The sequence below is a fragment of the Lytechinus variegatus genome, chromosome 1 (assembly GCF_018143015.1).
Source record: "Lytechinus variegatus isolate NC3 chromosome 1, Lvar_3.0, whole genome shotgun sequence".
Classification (NCBI taxonomy): domain Eukaryota; kingdom Metazoa; phylum Echinodermata; class Echinoidea; order Temnopleuroida; family Toxopneustidae; genus Lytechinus; species Lytechinus variegatus.
Window position 1 is genome coordinate 71982424 of NC_054740.1, and position 18806 is coordinate 72001229.

At 35.9% G+C, this 18806-nt stretch overlaps 1 protein-coding gene across 1 annotated transcript; it reads left to right on the top strand.

Annotated features, from left to right (window-relative positions):
• The first annotated feature begins 366 nt into the window (after window positions 1–366).
• On the top strand, window positions 367–13814 carry LOC121421990 (solute carrier organic anion transporter family member 4C1-like). The gene is made up of 11 exons (XM_041616796.1): window positions 367–952; window positions 3410–3595; window positions 4793–5279; window positions 6778–6874; window positions 8343–8464; window positions 8824–9108; window positions 9999–10194; window positions 10655–10799; window positions 11556–11728; window positions 12166–12230; window positions 13502–13814. The coding sequence occupies exons 2-11, from the start codon at window positions 3410–3412 to the stop codon at window positions 13777–13779; spliced, it is 2034 nt and encodes a 677-aa protein (XP_041472730.1). The 5' UTR covers window positions 367–952; the 3' UTR covers window positions 13780–13814.
• The last annotated feature ends 4992 nt before the right edge of the window (window positions 13815–18806 follow it).

Sequence of the window (18806 nt, forward strand, 5' to 3'; positions counted from 1 at the left end):
GCTCATTTCTATAAAAGAAATACCTGTATTCCTCATCATCCATTTAAAATGGTGATTTGAAGAGATTTTAAAAGACCATGTGAAAAAAGCAAAAACTTTAAGAGGGCAGAAGGCGATTAAACATATACACAAGACGCCTTGTATATAGTATAAAGTAAGTATATATATGTAGTGTAACTATATCATAATTGTATATCCATGTATATCATAATATAGCTGATTGAAAAAAAGTCAGCTACGTTCAGCTTAAATTTTTGAACGGAAGCGTTGAATTGCAGGAGATCCGATGTGTTTTATGTTATTATCAATGACATCCTTCACTGTTCAAACAAAGGACACGCGTCATAATGTAGCGATTGTCCACGGTAGAAGAGAAAAAGTTGAGAATTTAGGTAACTAGATATATATACATGGGAAACAGTTCTTTCAACTTTCTTTGATACCAGAAAGAACAATTTGATATGATCATGTTTTTATTAAATAGCTTCTCTTTTTTTTTTGGGGGGGGGGCATTAGGCCTACTTTGTAAAGAGATTAGAACAAGGGCCAGTGAAGAACTTCAAGTGCGGGAAATAGAAAGAGGCTTCGAAAAACGAGCGTGAGTCACACAGACGCAGCCTCCGCCATTCAGTGGAGCTATATTCAATCGAAGATTGTATTGCACTGGATATCGATAGGTCGTGCTTCTAATTCAAGTGTGACTGATTATAGTGTGTTGTTACTGAGCATTTACAATGGATGAACAATACAAACCATAGCGAGGGTTCATTCTGAACAGATGATGCACTGCTTGTTCGTTCGTTCATTCATTCATTTATTTCCGAAGGTTAGCGAAATATAGATCCTGTTTTGGGTTTTCCGTCAATTTGGTGCAACACTACAGAGATATTGAACTTCATGTATTTGATGTTTTGTTTGGGATAGGCCGACGAAAGACCACCAGCAAGATAAGGTAAGTACTCTCATATCTTTGATATTGCATGCATTGGTGTTTCCTTGGTAGTAATGAACTTCCTGGAGAATGGACAAACACACTGGTTTTGCAATCATAATAATACTTGTTTATGTTAGACTAAATATCAAGAATTGAAACATGCATAATTTGTTGCTTACATGGCGTCTGAAATGCCTTTGAATCATAACAAAAAAAAACCCGTAGATAAAAAAATTGGTAAAGAATTTGTGTTGTATTGATTCTTCTCTCTTTTCTGCAGGGGGAACAAAAAAAATCACAAATTACTGGGGAAATTTGAAATTCTACCAAAAACCCCTTACACAATGAACATGAAGACGTCCCATTGTTGAATTTATTGCCTTATTTACTATCTCTCTGAATATCAATATAAATGATGATGTCGTGGCCGGGGCTGAATTTCCATCTAATCTACTGTCTTCTTGTTCACTCATCACACGGTCTGACTTTCAGTGTGATATAACTTTGTCCATCAACATTCCGTTTAACAACCATTTAGCCCAACATAGTAAGGCTATAACCATTTCGTCTGTCTTCATGCAGGTTGTCTTTTATTCATTTTGTCTCCATCCATTTCGTCAACATATCAGTCTACTACTACTACTTCTACTACTACTACTACTACTACTACTACTACTACTACTACTACTACTACTACTACTACTACTACTACTACTACTACTACTACTAATACTACTGCTGCTACTACTACTACTACTACTACTACTACTACTACTACTACTGCTATTACTGCTGCTGCTGCTACAAGTACTACTACTACACTACTACTCTACCTATTACTACTACTACCGCTGCTGCTGCTGCTGTTGCTGCTACTACTACTACTACTACTGCTACTACTACTACTACTACTACTACTACTACTACTACTACTACTACCACTACCACTGGTACTACTAGTAGTGCTTCTAGGACTACTTCTACTATACTACTACAATACTCTTCTATTACTTCTACACTGCAAAATCTCCGGTGTTCTTTTAACACCAGTCCGGAATCTATATATGTCCACACCAGAGAGAGGTATGGAATCAAACCGATGCTGTTTTAATACTAATTGGTGTTTTATAAACACCTATCTTGACGGTGTGTTAGACCAAAACGAAACTGGTGTGGACATATATTGATTCCAGGCTGGTGTTAAATCAACACCAGCGTCTACTACTACTTCTACTTCTACTACTACTACTACATCTACTACTACTACTACTACTACTACTACTACTACTACTATTCCCCTACTATCTAATAGCAGGGGGCAGTTACTCCCCCAGAAACTTGGAAACGTATATTTAACTGAAAATTTTCACATTAATCACTAAATGTGCACGAAATTCAATTTCAATCCAGAAAAAGCATAATCACCCTCATGGCAAGCTCGGTCTCTTTGCTCTGTCGCATTCCAGTCTTATTCTATTATGCATCTTTTCCCCCGATCAAAAAAAAATCTGCATACTACCCTGGGATTGGGTAAATCAGGAAATAAATCATAGACTGTATAGCTAAATCGCATATATCAGACAATTGCCTGGTTCCATTAGAACGAGTCTATTTTGTATGAATTCTTTCATCTGAAGTAGATTGCTTGTTGTATGATCGGACTTCTACACGCAATTGTTTGCTATAGGTATTCTGGCCCGCACCCACTTCTGTGTGTATTCATATGAAAATATAATAAAAGATAGAATAACAAGACTCGATCTATTTTTTTTTCAACATAGTAGGACCTGTATCAAGTATAGTTTGTTCCAGAAGTTGTGAATTAAATCTTTATATCATGTGGCATTTTACCAGTTCAATCGAAAGGTTTTTGTTTTGTAGGCTTTAATGTTATCATTGCTTGATTTAGCTTATATTCGTAGAAAATTATTATTTAATGCTTTGTATTAGTTTATCTTGACAGAGGTTCGATAGCAAAAAATGCAAATCACTTCCTTTATGATGCATGTGTTCTGTTACGTATAGCCGTATTTGTTCTTCAATTAGTTGAAAAGTATCAAATGTATATCATTTGAAATGAGCAGTTAAATAAAATTGTAGGTTACGTCATTAGGGCTCGATAACCAGGTGAATTTAGGGAGCTGGGATTTCCATTCTCGATTTTTTAAAACCTTAAATCGAAATTTGAGAGAAAATTATCAAATTACCTTTTAATATTCTGATACGATGATAATTTTTGAATGATGAAGAGGCTTGAATGTGAAAATATCAGAACGCCTAACGAGGAGGTAGTGAGTTCATCCCGTGCGAAGCGCGGAAGTTTGAGAAGGGAAATGAGGCGATTGATGGTATACTTTAATCGAACTCCGGAAACGGACGGTTTCATCCGACATGAAAGAATTATACAAAAACTGCAAGTTCGTATGTCATCATCATAATTTTGTTCAATCTCGTTTTCCCCCCCATTCTGTTCAGATGGAAGAGTCAGCACCAAACTCAAGGCATGAAAGCAGTAGGCTCAAATCGGACGAGCAGACGACGTCGAATTCGAAAGAAATTGTGACGTCATGTGGATGGTGTGATTGGCGCCCTCGATGGCTTCAACGATTTAATTCTCAACGTTGGCTTCTGGCTTCATTGAGTGGAGCTGCTTTCATGACGGTAAGCAATATTCCAGATAAGATATAATATTTCAAACTTCCATGGCACGTTTGATATGATTTATCTTAAAGCCGCTGAATAACCATATTGTCTGAAAATAACTATGAATTAAAATTGGATCATTGTCATTCTGTTCATTATTTTGGTCGGAAAGCTTAATTTTTGAAAACACAATTTTACTAAGTTACTCATAGGAGTGTCACCATTTCTTCTCATCGATGCCTAAATTCTTTTAAAAATATGTATCAATTACAGATATCATGATGAGGGTTTGGGGTTAGGGTTGATGATTGTTTTTTGCAGTATAAGAAAATAAATTAAAAATAGATTTTGCTCTGCATCACGTTACGGTATGTGATTACGGGGAATAAATACAGTACTTCAATGAGGATCATGCACTGATGCGGATCAGTGAAAACGCTTGATAACGTTTGGAATGATAACGGTTCTTAATAGTCATCGCTTCACTCGTTCTTTTGGATACTTGCTATCTGAGAGCAAAATACAAGATTCACAATACTTTCCTCGATAAAACTCAACTCGGTACTTAAGACACACACTGAATGGCTTTCTCAATAATGGAATAAGATTGAGATGGATCAAGTGCCCATGTTGCGTCCCTGCACCCCCCCTTAATCATCGCATTTTATGGCTTTACATGATCTCAAGTTACTTGTTAAGCTAATATAACCTTTTTAGATTTCATAAAACCCATGCCATAGATAATACTTCACCATGTTCACGCATGGGTCAATATAAGCAATTTAACGATAAGTTATCAAAGGTTATTTGGCGGAAGTATATACATTTCTGCTCTTTGAAATGACACCTCAACAAAACGAGAAAGAATAAACAGAGTTATGACGGAAATACTGATACATTATCTTCAAAATGAGCCTAGGCTTACCATGACAAAATGATCTATGATGAATATCAAGTGGTTACATATTATCCCTGCTTTTCCTTACGGTGTCCGTTTATATTTTATTTCATAATCTATTATGTATCGAAAATCTAAAATTTTGACTTCAGCGTAATCTTTACCGCTTACATTATTTTTCATCAAACGTTTGTGCGAATTTGAGTTTTTTTTTCATTAAGAGTGACATTTCATGAAAATGGGAAATACATGGGACACTTATTGTCTTATCAGATTATTTCACATCTTTCTTTTTCCTTTTCTATTTTGTTTTATAGCTCATGATCGAGGATGGGTTTACAAATAGTGCTATCACATCTATCGAGAGACGGTTCCAGCTGCGCAGTCGAGATATTGGTACTTTACTGAGCATCTATGAATTCACCGTCATCATCTCGATGATACCAGTTACATACTTCGGTGGGCGTGGCAATAAGCCACGTTGGATTTCGATTGGTTGCTTTCTAGTGGGCATGGCTTCACTACTTTTTGCCCTGCCCCATTTTACCACAGAAAGATACGCCTATTTTGTCGAAAAAGTCGCCGGACAAACGACGTGCCAACTCCCACAGGCGAACAGTACGTCAACATCTTCGCCTGATAGTTGTCAGCGGGGTGGACAGAGCAGTTCGTCATTATCGAAATATATTATTCTCTTTGGAGCAGCCAAAGTTATAGCGGGAATAGGGGCAACACCTCCGGGGAGCCTCGGGGTAGTGTTCCTTGATGAGAGCATCACGACCAAACAGAATGGAATGTACTTAAGTAAGTTTTAAGGAAAGGGTACAATGGTATGTGTGTGTTTCTCGTGTGATTTCGGGCACGATGTAGGAAACAATACATGTCTTATATAAATAAGTAGTATATATACTCACTTCAGAAACAAGTCCATGTAAACATTTACACATTAGTCATGATATACGATAGGGGACCGGGATTTTGGAAAGATGCGGTATTTTGGGTATAAAGGCACACTTATATACTTACTTGTCTATGCCTGGGTGTGTACAGAGACTTGAAGCTAGCTCATTTATCCCTCTTTTCTGTTACATCATTTTTCTCAAATATCGGTCAAACGTGATTGGATTGTTTTCCCAATGCCTGTCAGAGCATTCAACTATTATATTACTACTTAAAAAGCATGCTGTCTAAGTCTAGTGTTGAAACTGTTTTTTTTTCTTTTTACTTTATTGAAGTTGTGGCCTCTCGTTGTTGAGCCTACTACAAAGTATTAAAAACTCAATGTAGTTTATAGAAAAGGGTCTTTGATGGAGGTCAACTACAAAGTATTAAAAACTCATTGTAGTTTATAGAAAAGGGTCTTTGATGGAGGTTGCTGAAGTATTTAACAGCCTTTGTGCCGATTTTTTAATCGTCTGGTGTCAAGCACATTGGAAAACGTGACTATAAGCGAATGCGCCCTGTGGTAACTGCAATCACGTGCAAGCTCAGTGGAATCTCCCTATACCCCACAAATAAAATCTAATTTGTTGCCTTTTCGTCGATTCACCACAACTTAGCTAAAAGGAAAATAGATGAGTAGAGCGATGGAGGCTTCACTCTTACTTAATTGATCAGTTCAAATTGATGATTTTTTTATTGATACAGTTTTGTTTTTAAAGGTAAAGTCCACCTCTGAAAAAATTGTTTTGAATCAACAGAGAAAAATCAGACAAACATAATTCTGAAAATTTCATCAAAATCGGATGTAAAATAAAAAAATATGACATTTTGAAATTTCGTTTATTTTTCACAAAATAGTTACATGCGCAATTTAGTCACATGCATGTGAGAGAATCGATAATGTCACTCACTCACTATTTCTTTTGTTTTTTTTATTGTTTGAATTATACAATATCTCAATTTTTACAGAGTTGACAATAAAGACCAACTTGACTGAACCATGTTAAGCAATGGTAACTCCACTTGTTCAGAGAGAAATGAAACTTTGTTTCACAGGACAAAGAGGAGAAAATTAGAATATTTCATAATTCAAATAACGAAGAACAAAAGAAAAAGTGAGTGAGTGATGTCATCAGTTTCCTCTTTTGCATACCGACCAGGATGTGCATATAACTATTATGTGAAATTAAGCACAATTTGAAAATGTCATAACTTTCTTATTTTACATCCGATTTTGATGAAATTTTCCGTGTCATGCTCGTTGGATTCTTCTCTTTTTATTAAAATCAACTTTTTGTAGGGGTGGACTTGTCCTTTAAGCGGATATTGAAATGAATATCACCATAGCAACTCTTTACAGGTACATGCTTTACCATGGCGACCTTTGGTACTGCAATCGGATATCTTCTGGCTGGCTTCTTCCTCAACATCTACACAGATATTGAAATGCCGCCTGGGTAATTCTTTTCATTTTTATTCTTAATATCTATATGTGACAATATTACACTTTCGATCTCTTTTTGTTCTGGCGTTCTGAAAGGAAATAAGGACAATATCATTCATCTGATATTCTCTGCATGTGATTTATAATATCCGAATGACACCATTATATTGGCCACGGCCAATGTGTTGGCTTAGTTGGTAGAGCGTCCGTCTCACAACCGGGAGGTTGGGGGATCAAACCCGGGCCGCGTCAGACCAAAAGACGTTAAAAGATTGGAGTTGCTGGCTTGCTGCTATAAGCCAGTTCGTAGTTCCTTTCTGCGCATGGTCAAAAGTTTCTACGCATGATCAGAGGAAGGTCATTTGTACTAAAGTGACATGGTAGTTTAAAATCTAATGAGATAAGCAACAACTTTGATGTCTTGATTATTCATATATTCTTTTGAATAGTGGTTTTCATTCACATCCACAAAAAACAACAATGCGTCCACGAACGACTGGTATTTCACAGTTTGCCAAGTACATTGTGCAACTTGCTATGATATGCATTCAAAGTAGGAATGCAGCATATACCTTCATAAAGTCTTCATTGGTGTGCTATTCTAGTCATCTGGTCTATTCAATTTTTTCATCCTGCTATGTAGGGCCAGTTTACGTAATATCTTGCGTTGATATCTGCCTATCATAATGAAAGAAATGAAAGGTCATTTGAACAAAATTGTCCATGAAGTAACTACGAACTGGTCAATACCCTCTTTGGCGTTCAACGATTAAAGGGATATAATAGAGCCTCGTCGACCTGGGGCTGCACAGCGGCTGCCGGGTCCACGATCAATTGGGCAAAGCAAATTTTCGGAGATATTTCATTTCATGTCTATTTCGAACAATAAAACATTGATAGGATTTTAGTTTCATTAGTTTTCTGATGGGCCTAGATTGAAGTTCAGCATCCTCCTTTCGTTTAATTAGTTTCCGTGGTAGAAGTAAAAGAGAAAACAATTTGTTCAATTCATTAATGTACACCGATACTGATAATGCTCGATGAGTAAATATTATGTTATCAAATCGAGTACTGTATCTACAAAATACTATGCACTGAAAGCTCGAATCGGATCATTATAAACGAAATTTATCTCGTTTTTTCTCAATGACTTGGCTCACTCTTTGAAAGATTGAGAATGAAGGGTTGAAAGTATATTGTCAATGAGAATCAAAGGCGAGTGGAATTCAACTCAGTTGAGAGTGAAATTCTATTCACTCGCAAAAAACGGCTGCAGCTTCGATCTTTTACACAAATTGAATAAAATTCAAAATTCCATTGATCTGAAACAAGTCAGTGAGAGATTGATTGAATTGAAGACCAATCCAAAATAAGATTGAAAAAATTGTTGCGTTCTAAATCTTAGATTGATATTTTCAATCTAATGCATGCACAATAATGCACAATAAATAATATGTTTTTGTTTTTTACTTTGCCATCAGAGTGTCTGTATCTCCATCTGATCCTGGTTGGGTGGGTGCTTGGTGGTTAGGCTTCATCGTGGCCGGGTTAGTCATCATCATACTCTCTATACCCATCGGACTCTTCCCCAGGGAATTACCGAGTGAGTTAGCCAGCAATAAAAAATGTAGACGTATAATTGTAATACCATACAAGAAAAGTAATGATGTTTAATAAAGCTTTTACTGATTTAAGTTTTTATTGTTCTTCAAGTACTCAACTGCAATTAAAATCATCAAATAATGAGCAAGCTATAAAATATACCTTATTCTATTTTAGAGGAATGAAACAATATTATTTCAGAAATGTCAGTTTGAAAATATGTTATTAACTGTTTGGTTATTTTTATGGTTGTGATTTATTTCACCTTTGTGATAATTGTTCTATTGTAGCATTTTGAAAATAATGCAATCACTCTTTATTTGTCATTTTTCTATCCAAAACCTTTGTATGTAACGAAAGAAACTGCTAAAATCCGAACTGAGAAGCCCGTGGAATCTCACAAGAACTCTGGCCTTCACAAAGGTGGGCACCCAGGACAGTCTAGCAGCGAGTCGTCTCGTCTGGTCCAGGAGATCAAGGGTGTGTTGAAGATTCTGAAACACCTGGCTATCAACCCTACCTATGTCTTCACTGTATGTTCTACCGTCCCCGATATCCTCCTCATCAACTCCTTTGCCGCTTTCTTGCCTAAACTCCTCGAGAATCAATTCATGGTGACATCAAGCATGGCTACCATTATTACAGGTTAGTAAAAACCTACAGTGCGTCACCAGTACACCCACAAACACGACACCATCAAACACGATTGATCACTTCCGCCTCCACCGATCCACCAACTTTCGAGAAAAGCCTCTCAGCTCTCCATTGTGATTTGACTTGTATTTTTAAAGGAATATTGCTCTACTGTAGAGAATTTTCCCGTAGTAAATGCGAAAAGTCCAGATAACACCATTTGCACCGATGTATCACCTACCGAAATGACTTAAAAAAGTATATCATCAATTCTCGATTCCACCGTAAATCCGCCACCACGACCTATTACTAAGTGACAATGTCACCGCCATTATATCAGTATCGCTCAATTTACCTAAATCATCGACGCCACTAGTATCATCATAGCCACCATCATACGCTTCCACAGCCACCACTACCTCCGACACTATCACCACATGACGACCACATTGTAGACATCACAATCACTTCCACCACAAAGACAAAAGCACTATAATACCCACTATATCACTTACCAAAATAACAAGCCAAGATGCATGATATTGAGTTCCACCGTCAAATCCGTCACCACGACCGAAGTTACAATCATCCAAATATTGACAGCAACTTACGCCACCATCGCCTTACCACCATTAACACCGCCACCACTACCTCCGACACTATCAACGCTACCATCACCAACATAACATCTACCACATCATCGTCATAATCAAGATCTACTTCTATTTGTCTCCGTCACACCTAATAAATCACACATTTCCGAAATATTCCTCCAAATACTGAAAGTAAAATAATTACTTGAATGTAGAATAATTTCGAAGATGCTTAATGAGTATGTCTGAGAAATCTAGAAAGGTGATATTCAAGCCGAATCCTCTGTGATACATATTTCATCCATTCAGGTATTGCAGTTATCCCCGGATCTGTCTTAGGGACGTTTCTAGGAGGATGGGTGATGAAGCGATGGAAACTGAAGGTCCCGGGACTTATCAAGCTTGCCATCGTAGGGAGTACCATCGAGACCATCGCATTTCTTGGTGTTTTCATGCATTGTCCGCAGGCTCAGATAGCAGGGGTGACAACCGCGTATAGCAATGGGTGAGTGTAGGACGGTTGCGAAAATCGTTACCGACTGTTCAATAATGGATGGCTATCTTATTTAATTTTAATTTGTACACGATTTAAACTTTTTTATCTAGTGAAAAGGTATGATGAAGAAGAATTATGATGCTGATAATGATCATCATAATGATAACGATGGAGAAGATACTGATACAGCTTCTGATGATTATGATAAAGAAGGTGGTGGTGATAATGATGATGTCACGAAAAAAAGTGTTACATTAAAAGTGGAAATATAACTTTAAACTTTATCGCAGATCTATTATCAAGGACAATTATTATTTTATTCTCTCTTCCTTCCAACTACCCATCCTCCTTTACTCTTCCCCGTTCTCTCCCCCTCTCTTACTCTCTCTCCCTCTCCCCCTATCACCCCCTCTCTCTTCCAACATCCCCTTCCAATATCTCCACCACTCTCTTGGTCGATGAAATACAGATCTAGTCTTCTCGACTTGACGTCCCCATGCAACCAAGCCTGTTCATGTTCTGTCGATAAGTTTAAGCCAGTGTGTATGGAAGAAACCGGCATCAGCTTCTTCAGTCCCTGTCACGCGGGATGTAGCCAAGATCTTGGAAATGGTGTACGTATATAAACTAGGGGACTGCTCACAAAGTTGATTGTAAAGTTACATGTAACGGCCCAAAAAATTGACTTAATGGACCATATTCCAGCTGTAAAGCTCATTTATAAAAAAAAAATTATTTGGCAATGAAATGTGACGTAACGTAACATATGACACGATGTGACATTATGATAAAGTGAAAGATATTTTTTTACCATGTTTTCTCGAAATATAATCTTCAAATTTCAAACATTATCAGAATTTTATAAAAAAAACTTTTATATTGACATAATGTTTCTACGTCCTGTAAAAAAAGCTGAGCGACATTTTATTTTACAGTTACTCGCATATAATTATCAACACAGTTAATCATTGAAAAATAAATCTTGATAGCAATATTAATCAATGAATTTTGTGTAACAGACCCTACAGTGTCTAAATAGGGTGTCTAGACAAATTATTAGCATACAAAATTGTAAAATTGACCGATACCATTATTGAATACTGTGTAAGTTTGGACTAGACGAGCTTTGGTACACGCAGGAACAGCAGATATACAATAATTTGGAAGAGAATGTTAGTCATGTTGACCAAGATCCGTGCTTGTATATACCCTTGGTAGTCAAGTCTGACTAACCGTCGACATAATTAGTGGTAAAAAAAGATAACTGGGTTACAGAGCCGTTACAGAGCTACATCAATTCGAACCCGGTACCTTTGGACCCGGAGAACTCTAAATCAACCACTATTCGTCATTCTTATTATCTTTGACAGACGTTTGCTGGTTGCGTCTGTTCTCCAATGGCTAGCTCTGGAATTCTTGGTACTGTTCATCATGGGAAATGCTCCACACCTTGTAATCTCTTACCTGCATTCATTGTTATAATGAATATAGTGTTAGTCGCCATATTCATGGGTAAAGTGCCTCTGATGAACATAGTTTTCAGGTGAGAATGTACACATAATGTCCTCAAATAAAAAATGGTATTTTCTTGCATTGCTATGTATTTTGTCTTGAGCAGAATATTAGCAGGTGCCAATGACGTTTCATTTCAATTCTTGTAAATCCAAAAAGTTCTGCGTTGGTGAGTTGAGCGGCAAACAACAAGGTCAAAAAAGTAAAACCATGCATACGCTCTATTTTTTGACATTTCGGTCAAAGATCTTTTATCAGTCGTTTTATTTTTGTAATTCTTTATATATACCAACAATGTTTTCATGGTAAAACTGCGTGCCATACGGTGGCTAAATCGTTCAGATGACCACTTATAACATATCCATTGCTTTGGCCAAATAAACTATCAAAACCTAACCAAGTCAGGGAAGTACACAATTTTATTTTCATGATACGCTACTGAAATGTACTTATTTTGTTTAATTCTAGGTGTGTTGCCGAGCATGAACGACCAGTAGCTCTAGGAATGAATTCTGTTGTGGCCAGAACACTTGGTAAGTCTTCAAAGGGCCATGTTCATACCAATTTTTACTCATTTTTTTAGGTGTCCATGTAGCCATTCCCTTTTTGGGCTGCAATACTTCAAGCATGCTTATATAGCTTGCCTCTACATTTTACTCATTATATATTATTTTTTCTATATTGCATTTATTTCTTTCTCCAGTCACTACATATATATAAGATTGTTACTTGGTTATGTACAAGGCTATATTATGATTATGTCTCACGCATTGTAAATTTGTTTTGTATATTCCAATAAATGCAGAAAATCCTGCAAAACAAATTGTGGTAAACTTGTCAGTATAATAACTACCATGGAAGGGAAGGTTGGGACTGGTTGAGCCATGTCAACATGTTAGATATAAGATAATAATTTCTTCTTTTTTTTTCAATTTACCCAAGTTTTCACAATTTTTAGAAAATGGGTAAAAAAAACTTACTTTTTTATGAAGAGGGTGATAACCTTTACCGTGTAGAAAGTCTTAAAAAGGGCAGTTGGTATTGGAAATTGAAAGGCAAGAAAGTGAATTAGAATTCAAAGAATTTAAAAGCATGCAAGCATAAGAATAAAGTAATATTCTTTCGTGAATGATAAGGGTATTGACTGTAAATCATGTGATGGTTTCTATAGCAAATGAACAATAAATAGGATGTGGATGCCTGTTTTCATTTTTTTGAAAATAAAAAGCGTATTCAGTTTAATCATTGTCGACACTGGTGCTCATGAGTGTAAAAATAATCAAGATAAAAGTAGTTAAAGCAGGATATGAAAAGGATATACTTGCACTAACGAAAATGGGACTGGAATGCGGTTGTATAAAGTTGGAGGAGGGAAATATTTTCGATATTAATTTCATTGGTTCCAAAATGATTTAAATATTTTATCTAGATGTCATTTCATTAAAGGAATTATCTTTTTCATTACACTGTAAAAATTGTGGTGTTAAAACTGATACCAATTGGTGTTAATAGAGGACCACACCCTGAGGTGTTAAAATAACACCCTAGAGATTGAACATAACACCAAAGAGTGTAAATGTAACAACCATAGGTGTTTATAGGTCTAAAACTAACACCACCAATTTAACACCGGTGTAAAATAACTGATGTGGTCCTCTATGTACACCGGTTAACACCACAGTTTTTGCTGTGTAGTGCATTATGTGGACCAGCTATTGTTGGTATACAGTATATACATTTTGAATATTCAAACCATTGCACAATAGTTTCGTTAACGATGAATATTTTTTGTCTTCGTATTTAGGCGTCATTCCAGGCAACATTTTGTTCGGTGTCATCATTGACAGTACATGTGTACAATGGCAGGAAACGTGTGGTGAACGAGGTGCATGCTGGCTGTACAACAACAAAAGCCTGTCCTGGAAACTGGCAATGCTTGCGCTTGTTTGCAATCTTCTAACGGTGCTCTTTTATTCGCTGGCGCTTCGGTTTTACGAACCGGCTCCACACAACGATTTGGATACGGATAAGCCGGATGTGCCTGAAATCGAACCGAGCCTTGATCATGAAACCAGTATTTGAATGAAGTGAAATTTTACTATTTTATATCAGTGTAACTTGATTGAAAATTGCGATGCCTTTATTTATACACTTTTATCAATATTGAATTTGTGGACAAGCTCTTGCCAAAAGGTGTATTCTAGCCAAGTGATACATTATCATAGATCTGATAAATTTCTGTCAGTACACCAAAGATTGATGACAAAAATTTTTACACTCATATGGCCCTTTTTAATCGGAGGTTGTAAACTAAATCTCATATTTCTCATCTTTTTATATTACTAATTTTGATAATTACTGGTGATATACAGTACAAATATGAGAGCAAGTCATGTCGCGCACTCACTTTTTATAATGAACATAGAAATTTCCGATTATTGGAGATGTGACAGATTAAAATATGGAATCTTTTGATCAGATCACATTAGGAAATTGCATCTGTTCTCAAATGAAACAAATCATACGTTTCATTATAATGAGGAAAAATAAAACTCGCCCAAATAATAGTGGTTTGGGCGTTCCCGCATTTGCATGCCATCTGCTTGGTAAAATTAAGCAAAACTTTTTTTTACATCAGATATATCTGAAATTTCATTGTTTGGCATGTTTGATACTGTTCATAATATATTCAAATTAGCATCATAGGGTGGGTTTGCCATTTAATGAATCATAATTTTAGCATTTTTAATTTTCACTTTGTTATATTTGTGTTTTTGTTTGTACTGTTTATACGAATGTTTTTAATATAGATATTGCTTATATAAAGGCGACCACACACCTTACGATTGGTCTGTGACCCGATTTCTGAATAAAATGTAGTAGAATATTTTGATGCTAACATTGAGACTTGGAATATCTTACTGCGTTATGTTCTAAATCTTTGTACGAATACCTACGTTCAAATCTATGACTATATGCTATCGTCCTTCTTAGAATAAAAGCGAATTCAATATCCAGTCATAATGACGACATAGCAGTCGTACGATTGGCTAGTATACGATTTGAAACTAATTTGACCTTTACTAAAAAATTAAGTCTTGCAAGCTTTCAAAATGGTTTATTTTAGTATTCTTTTAATTAATTTTAACCTCGAATAAAAAATATGTTCCATTCACATTTTCAGAAAATGAGCAAAATGCGATTTGCTCCAAAATCGGATCGCGAACAGTCGTATGGTGTACGGTGGCCTTAAGGGGCGCTGGAAGCAACAAATAAGAAGCATGCATGCAACAGTCACATGAACAAAACCGACTCCAGACCGAACACAGTTATTACATTATCACCAATGACATATATCGGTCGGCTTGGATTCGGTTTCGTAGGCCTGGCTGCAGCATGATATTCTTATCTTAAAGGTCCGTATTCTAAAGTCGGGTTTAACTTAAACTCATGTTTAATGTTGTGGTTTAAGTATAGATAGCCAATCGTTACATAAATCACTAACGGTAGAGATATAACATTTCAACCCATTTGACTCTAAAATCATTCATAAATGTCTAGAAAGTATAAGTAGATGATTGTCTTCATCATCGACGAATCAGGATAGCGCGCAGTAAACATAGGAAACATACAACTTGATAAAAATTTTAATACTTTTGGCTTCCCATAATTTTAGCACAGAGTTAGACCATGGTCTAAGTTAAACCCGACTTCAGAATACGGGCCAAAGAGTATGGAAGGTAATTACGACAAATTGCGGGATTTTTAAAATAGAACTGACGGGGATTTATTATGTAACGAGAATGTGTTGTCCTTTGTGAAATTTTGTGAGTCGTCAACTGTTGATTTATACCTCTGAGTCAGTAAAATTCGATGAATTGCAAATAAAGCACATGCATGACCCCCCAAATTCGAGAAAAACAGCACGCCCTATACAGTGCGTATCAAAAAAAAGTTTACACTTTGAAAAAGCTCTGGGAATTAAAAAATATACAACATGTGGGTAATTTTTTGACATATAATCTTGGGTTAGGGTCTCATCTATCACATGAAAGTAAAAGTTTTGACAGAATGTTACACTTGAGTGAGCACTGTCCATTTTTGTAAAGCTCGCAGAAATCTGTTTGCGCAGAAATGCTCGTTTTCACGCTGTGTAAAGGGGAAATGGCGAAATCAAACTTACCTTGCGAAACATTTCTCTTACATTTCCCTTGCACTTTCAGTCAATTGAAATAAAACGGATACATTCAACCATTCTGTAACAATTTTCCACCTTAATTGAAATTTCAACACTTAGTAAGCACAACCTTTACCATTTTTTGTGCCAGCTGGATCTGAGGACATAACTGAATCTGAAGAAAAGTTAAAATCAGACATCTCTAGCATTTTTTTCACTAAGTTTTTATCATTTAAAGTGGGTTTACATTTCATTTTTCATTTAATACTTGTTTCTCCACACTTTTCCCAAGCTTGGAAATGATTAACACAATGAAAATCAAGCCTAAGTTATCTCATGTAAATCACAGCTCAGTGTAAAGCAAATATCGTCACGATGGCCCAGGTGTGTGGGGAAGTGGGATGGGGCGCAATGCACTCTTCGGAGGGTTTTGGGAAAGGAAACCAGTTTTAAAAAGTTAAAGAGATCTTCAAATCAATTTTACTAGCTAAATTCCACGTGTTCTTCATGATTAATGTCTACTTTTATTTGCATAATTATTTCAAAGTTCTGCGCAAATGATTTTTCACCAGCTTTTCAAAAATAAGTGGTGCTCACTCAAGCGGAAATATTTTTCGACAGTTATATCGTCATTTGATTAAATGGATCTGTACCAATGTTAAAATGTGGAAAAATCTTCAGGATATTCCAAATGTACAATTTCACAGGATTTTTTCTAAGTGTAAACTTTTTTTGATACGCACTGTATAAACAAGATGAGTAATCATTGATTGATCTTAAAATATATGTATATATCGAGAGAATTGCAAATGACCATGTGCCTTTTAGGATATTTGTTTAATTTCGTTTATTCATCACACTACTTCCACTATGTTAGCATTCCATCATCATATGTATTGGCCAAAGTCAGAGTTATTATATCCAACTCCTTTGGAAGCGCGCAGGGACGTTATATCATAATGAACTATGCACAACGAAAGAACTGCGTATTATCATTACATGTACTATTATCATTAATATTAATATTATCTTTATTATTATTGTCTTAATTTATTATGGATTGTCTTTCTAAGAAATGTCAGGGGTCCATCTTTAAAAGTGTCGCGATTGAGCCGATCAGTTGCAACTATGGAAAGCCAGCAACGTCAGCATCTACAATACACGTGTGTTCAAGAATACTTTCTATAAATGACGCATGTATTCTTGCAGTAACAGTGTGTACTCGACAATTCAGTGTGCTTTTCTTTGTTTTCAAAGGACATCGGGCAAATTTCCCAACGAAAAAAAAATAACGTTGATGGAATATACTTGAGATTGATCGGATCAATCGTAACTCTTTGAAATACGGGGTCATGGTGCTATAATAAGACGATGTGATACACTGCAAGAACTTCGGTGTTGATTTAACACCAGCCCAGAATCTATATCTATCCACACCAGAGAAGTATTGAAACAACACCAGTTTGGAATCAAACCGATGTTCTTTTAATACTAATTGGTGTTGTATATACATATATCTGGTGTTAGACCAAAACCAAAACTGGTGTTGTTTAACACTTCTCTGGTGGGGACAGATATAGATTCCGGGCTGGTGTTAAATCAACACCGGAGTTTTTGCAGTGTATTTGTTCTTCATGTTTGTTATCAGGGAAATATATCACTTAATTGTTACTCATCTTGGACTTGATACTTTTAATGGAAAAACATCTCGTGCAATAGATTAATACGATTTCTACGACTAGACTGATATATCAGGTATGGTGCCAGGCGAGAGGTGTTGGGGTCCGAGGCAAAGAAAGAAAGACGAACTGGAGTATAAGAAAGAGAAATCCGAAACATTAATTACTAGTAATATATACATTGGAAATATGACGTCATCTCTATCGTCCCATCTTCATCTCTAAAACTATCCTGGCGCCATTCCTGATTTGTATGCACACCAAAAGAAATGGCCCCAAACGAGGAACCCATCAAATGATAACATTTGATTCTGTATGGTGAAGTAATAATCAAGTGCAAAAATAAATTCACTCGACTTTGATCCATTCGGTATTTGTTGTTTCGATGATAGTTTGTACTTTTTATTAAGAACGCACTGTATATGTTTGTACGATATGGTTATAATGATGACAGTTTTATTAACATATTTTCTATATTGTTTTTAAATTGTATTAAGCATTGTATTCATTTTTTATATAAAAAGGTTTACTACAAGTAAGGAAAAGGGGCATTACAAATAATGGTTTAATTAATGATTGGTTTGAAAATATTATGGGTGAAACGTGTTATTGGTAGAGGGTTGTTTAAAAAAGAGAAATATATTTAACTTGGATCATTCGTTTCAAAATTCAGAATTGAGGTGAAATCCTAAATCAGTGAATTGCCAATATGTAATTGATGACTAGAAAGCTTTTTGAAACAGAAAACCTTCATTGATTTATTTCTAGTGTAATGTCGTTATCACTATCAACCTAAAGGGTTCGTAGACCGTTTTTCAAAGTTTGGGGCTGACTTTCAAAAACAGTTTATTGAAAAACTTGGGGAGGGGCTCAAACCCCCAAGCCCCAGCCGGCCACTGATCAATCTTTGCGATTAACTGCACTTCCATGCAACAATAATATTCATCACATTTTGAAAAAAAAATGATATGCTTCCCTATTATAATATATGAATCAATATGACTCTTATTTAAAATGTGCAACAAGGAGGACTATTATGCTGCAGGTGGAATCTTAACAGTTTTTTTCCCCCATGGTTGTCGCGAGTTCCCATTATATGTTTATTCGTAAATAGTTCCACTTTTTAGTTCTTTCTTATATCCCGTTATAGCTTGCTCTCATCTATGGAATATTCATTATCTTCCAAAAATAACTATTGTGATGCTCAGGGAGTGAATATAATAAATAATTTAAGAACTATGAAACTAGTCCAT

Bases quoted from the DNA above. Each gene is read 5' to 3' on its own strand.
- LOC121421990 (XM_041616796.1), top strand. From the start codon at position 3,410: ATGGAAGAGTCAGCACCAAACTCAAGGCATGAAAGCAGTAGGCTCAAA. The intron at 5,280-6,777 runs GTAAGTTTTAAG...AACTCTTTACAG, and splicing joins ACAGAATGGAATGTACTTAA to GTACATGCTTTACCATGGCG. The intron at 6,875-8,342 runs GTAATTCTTTTC...CTTTGCCATCAG, and splicing joins GATATTGAAATGCCGCCTGG to AGTGTCTGTATCTCCATCTG.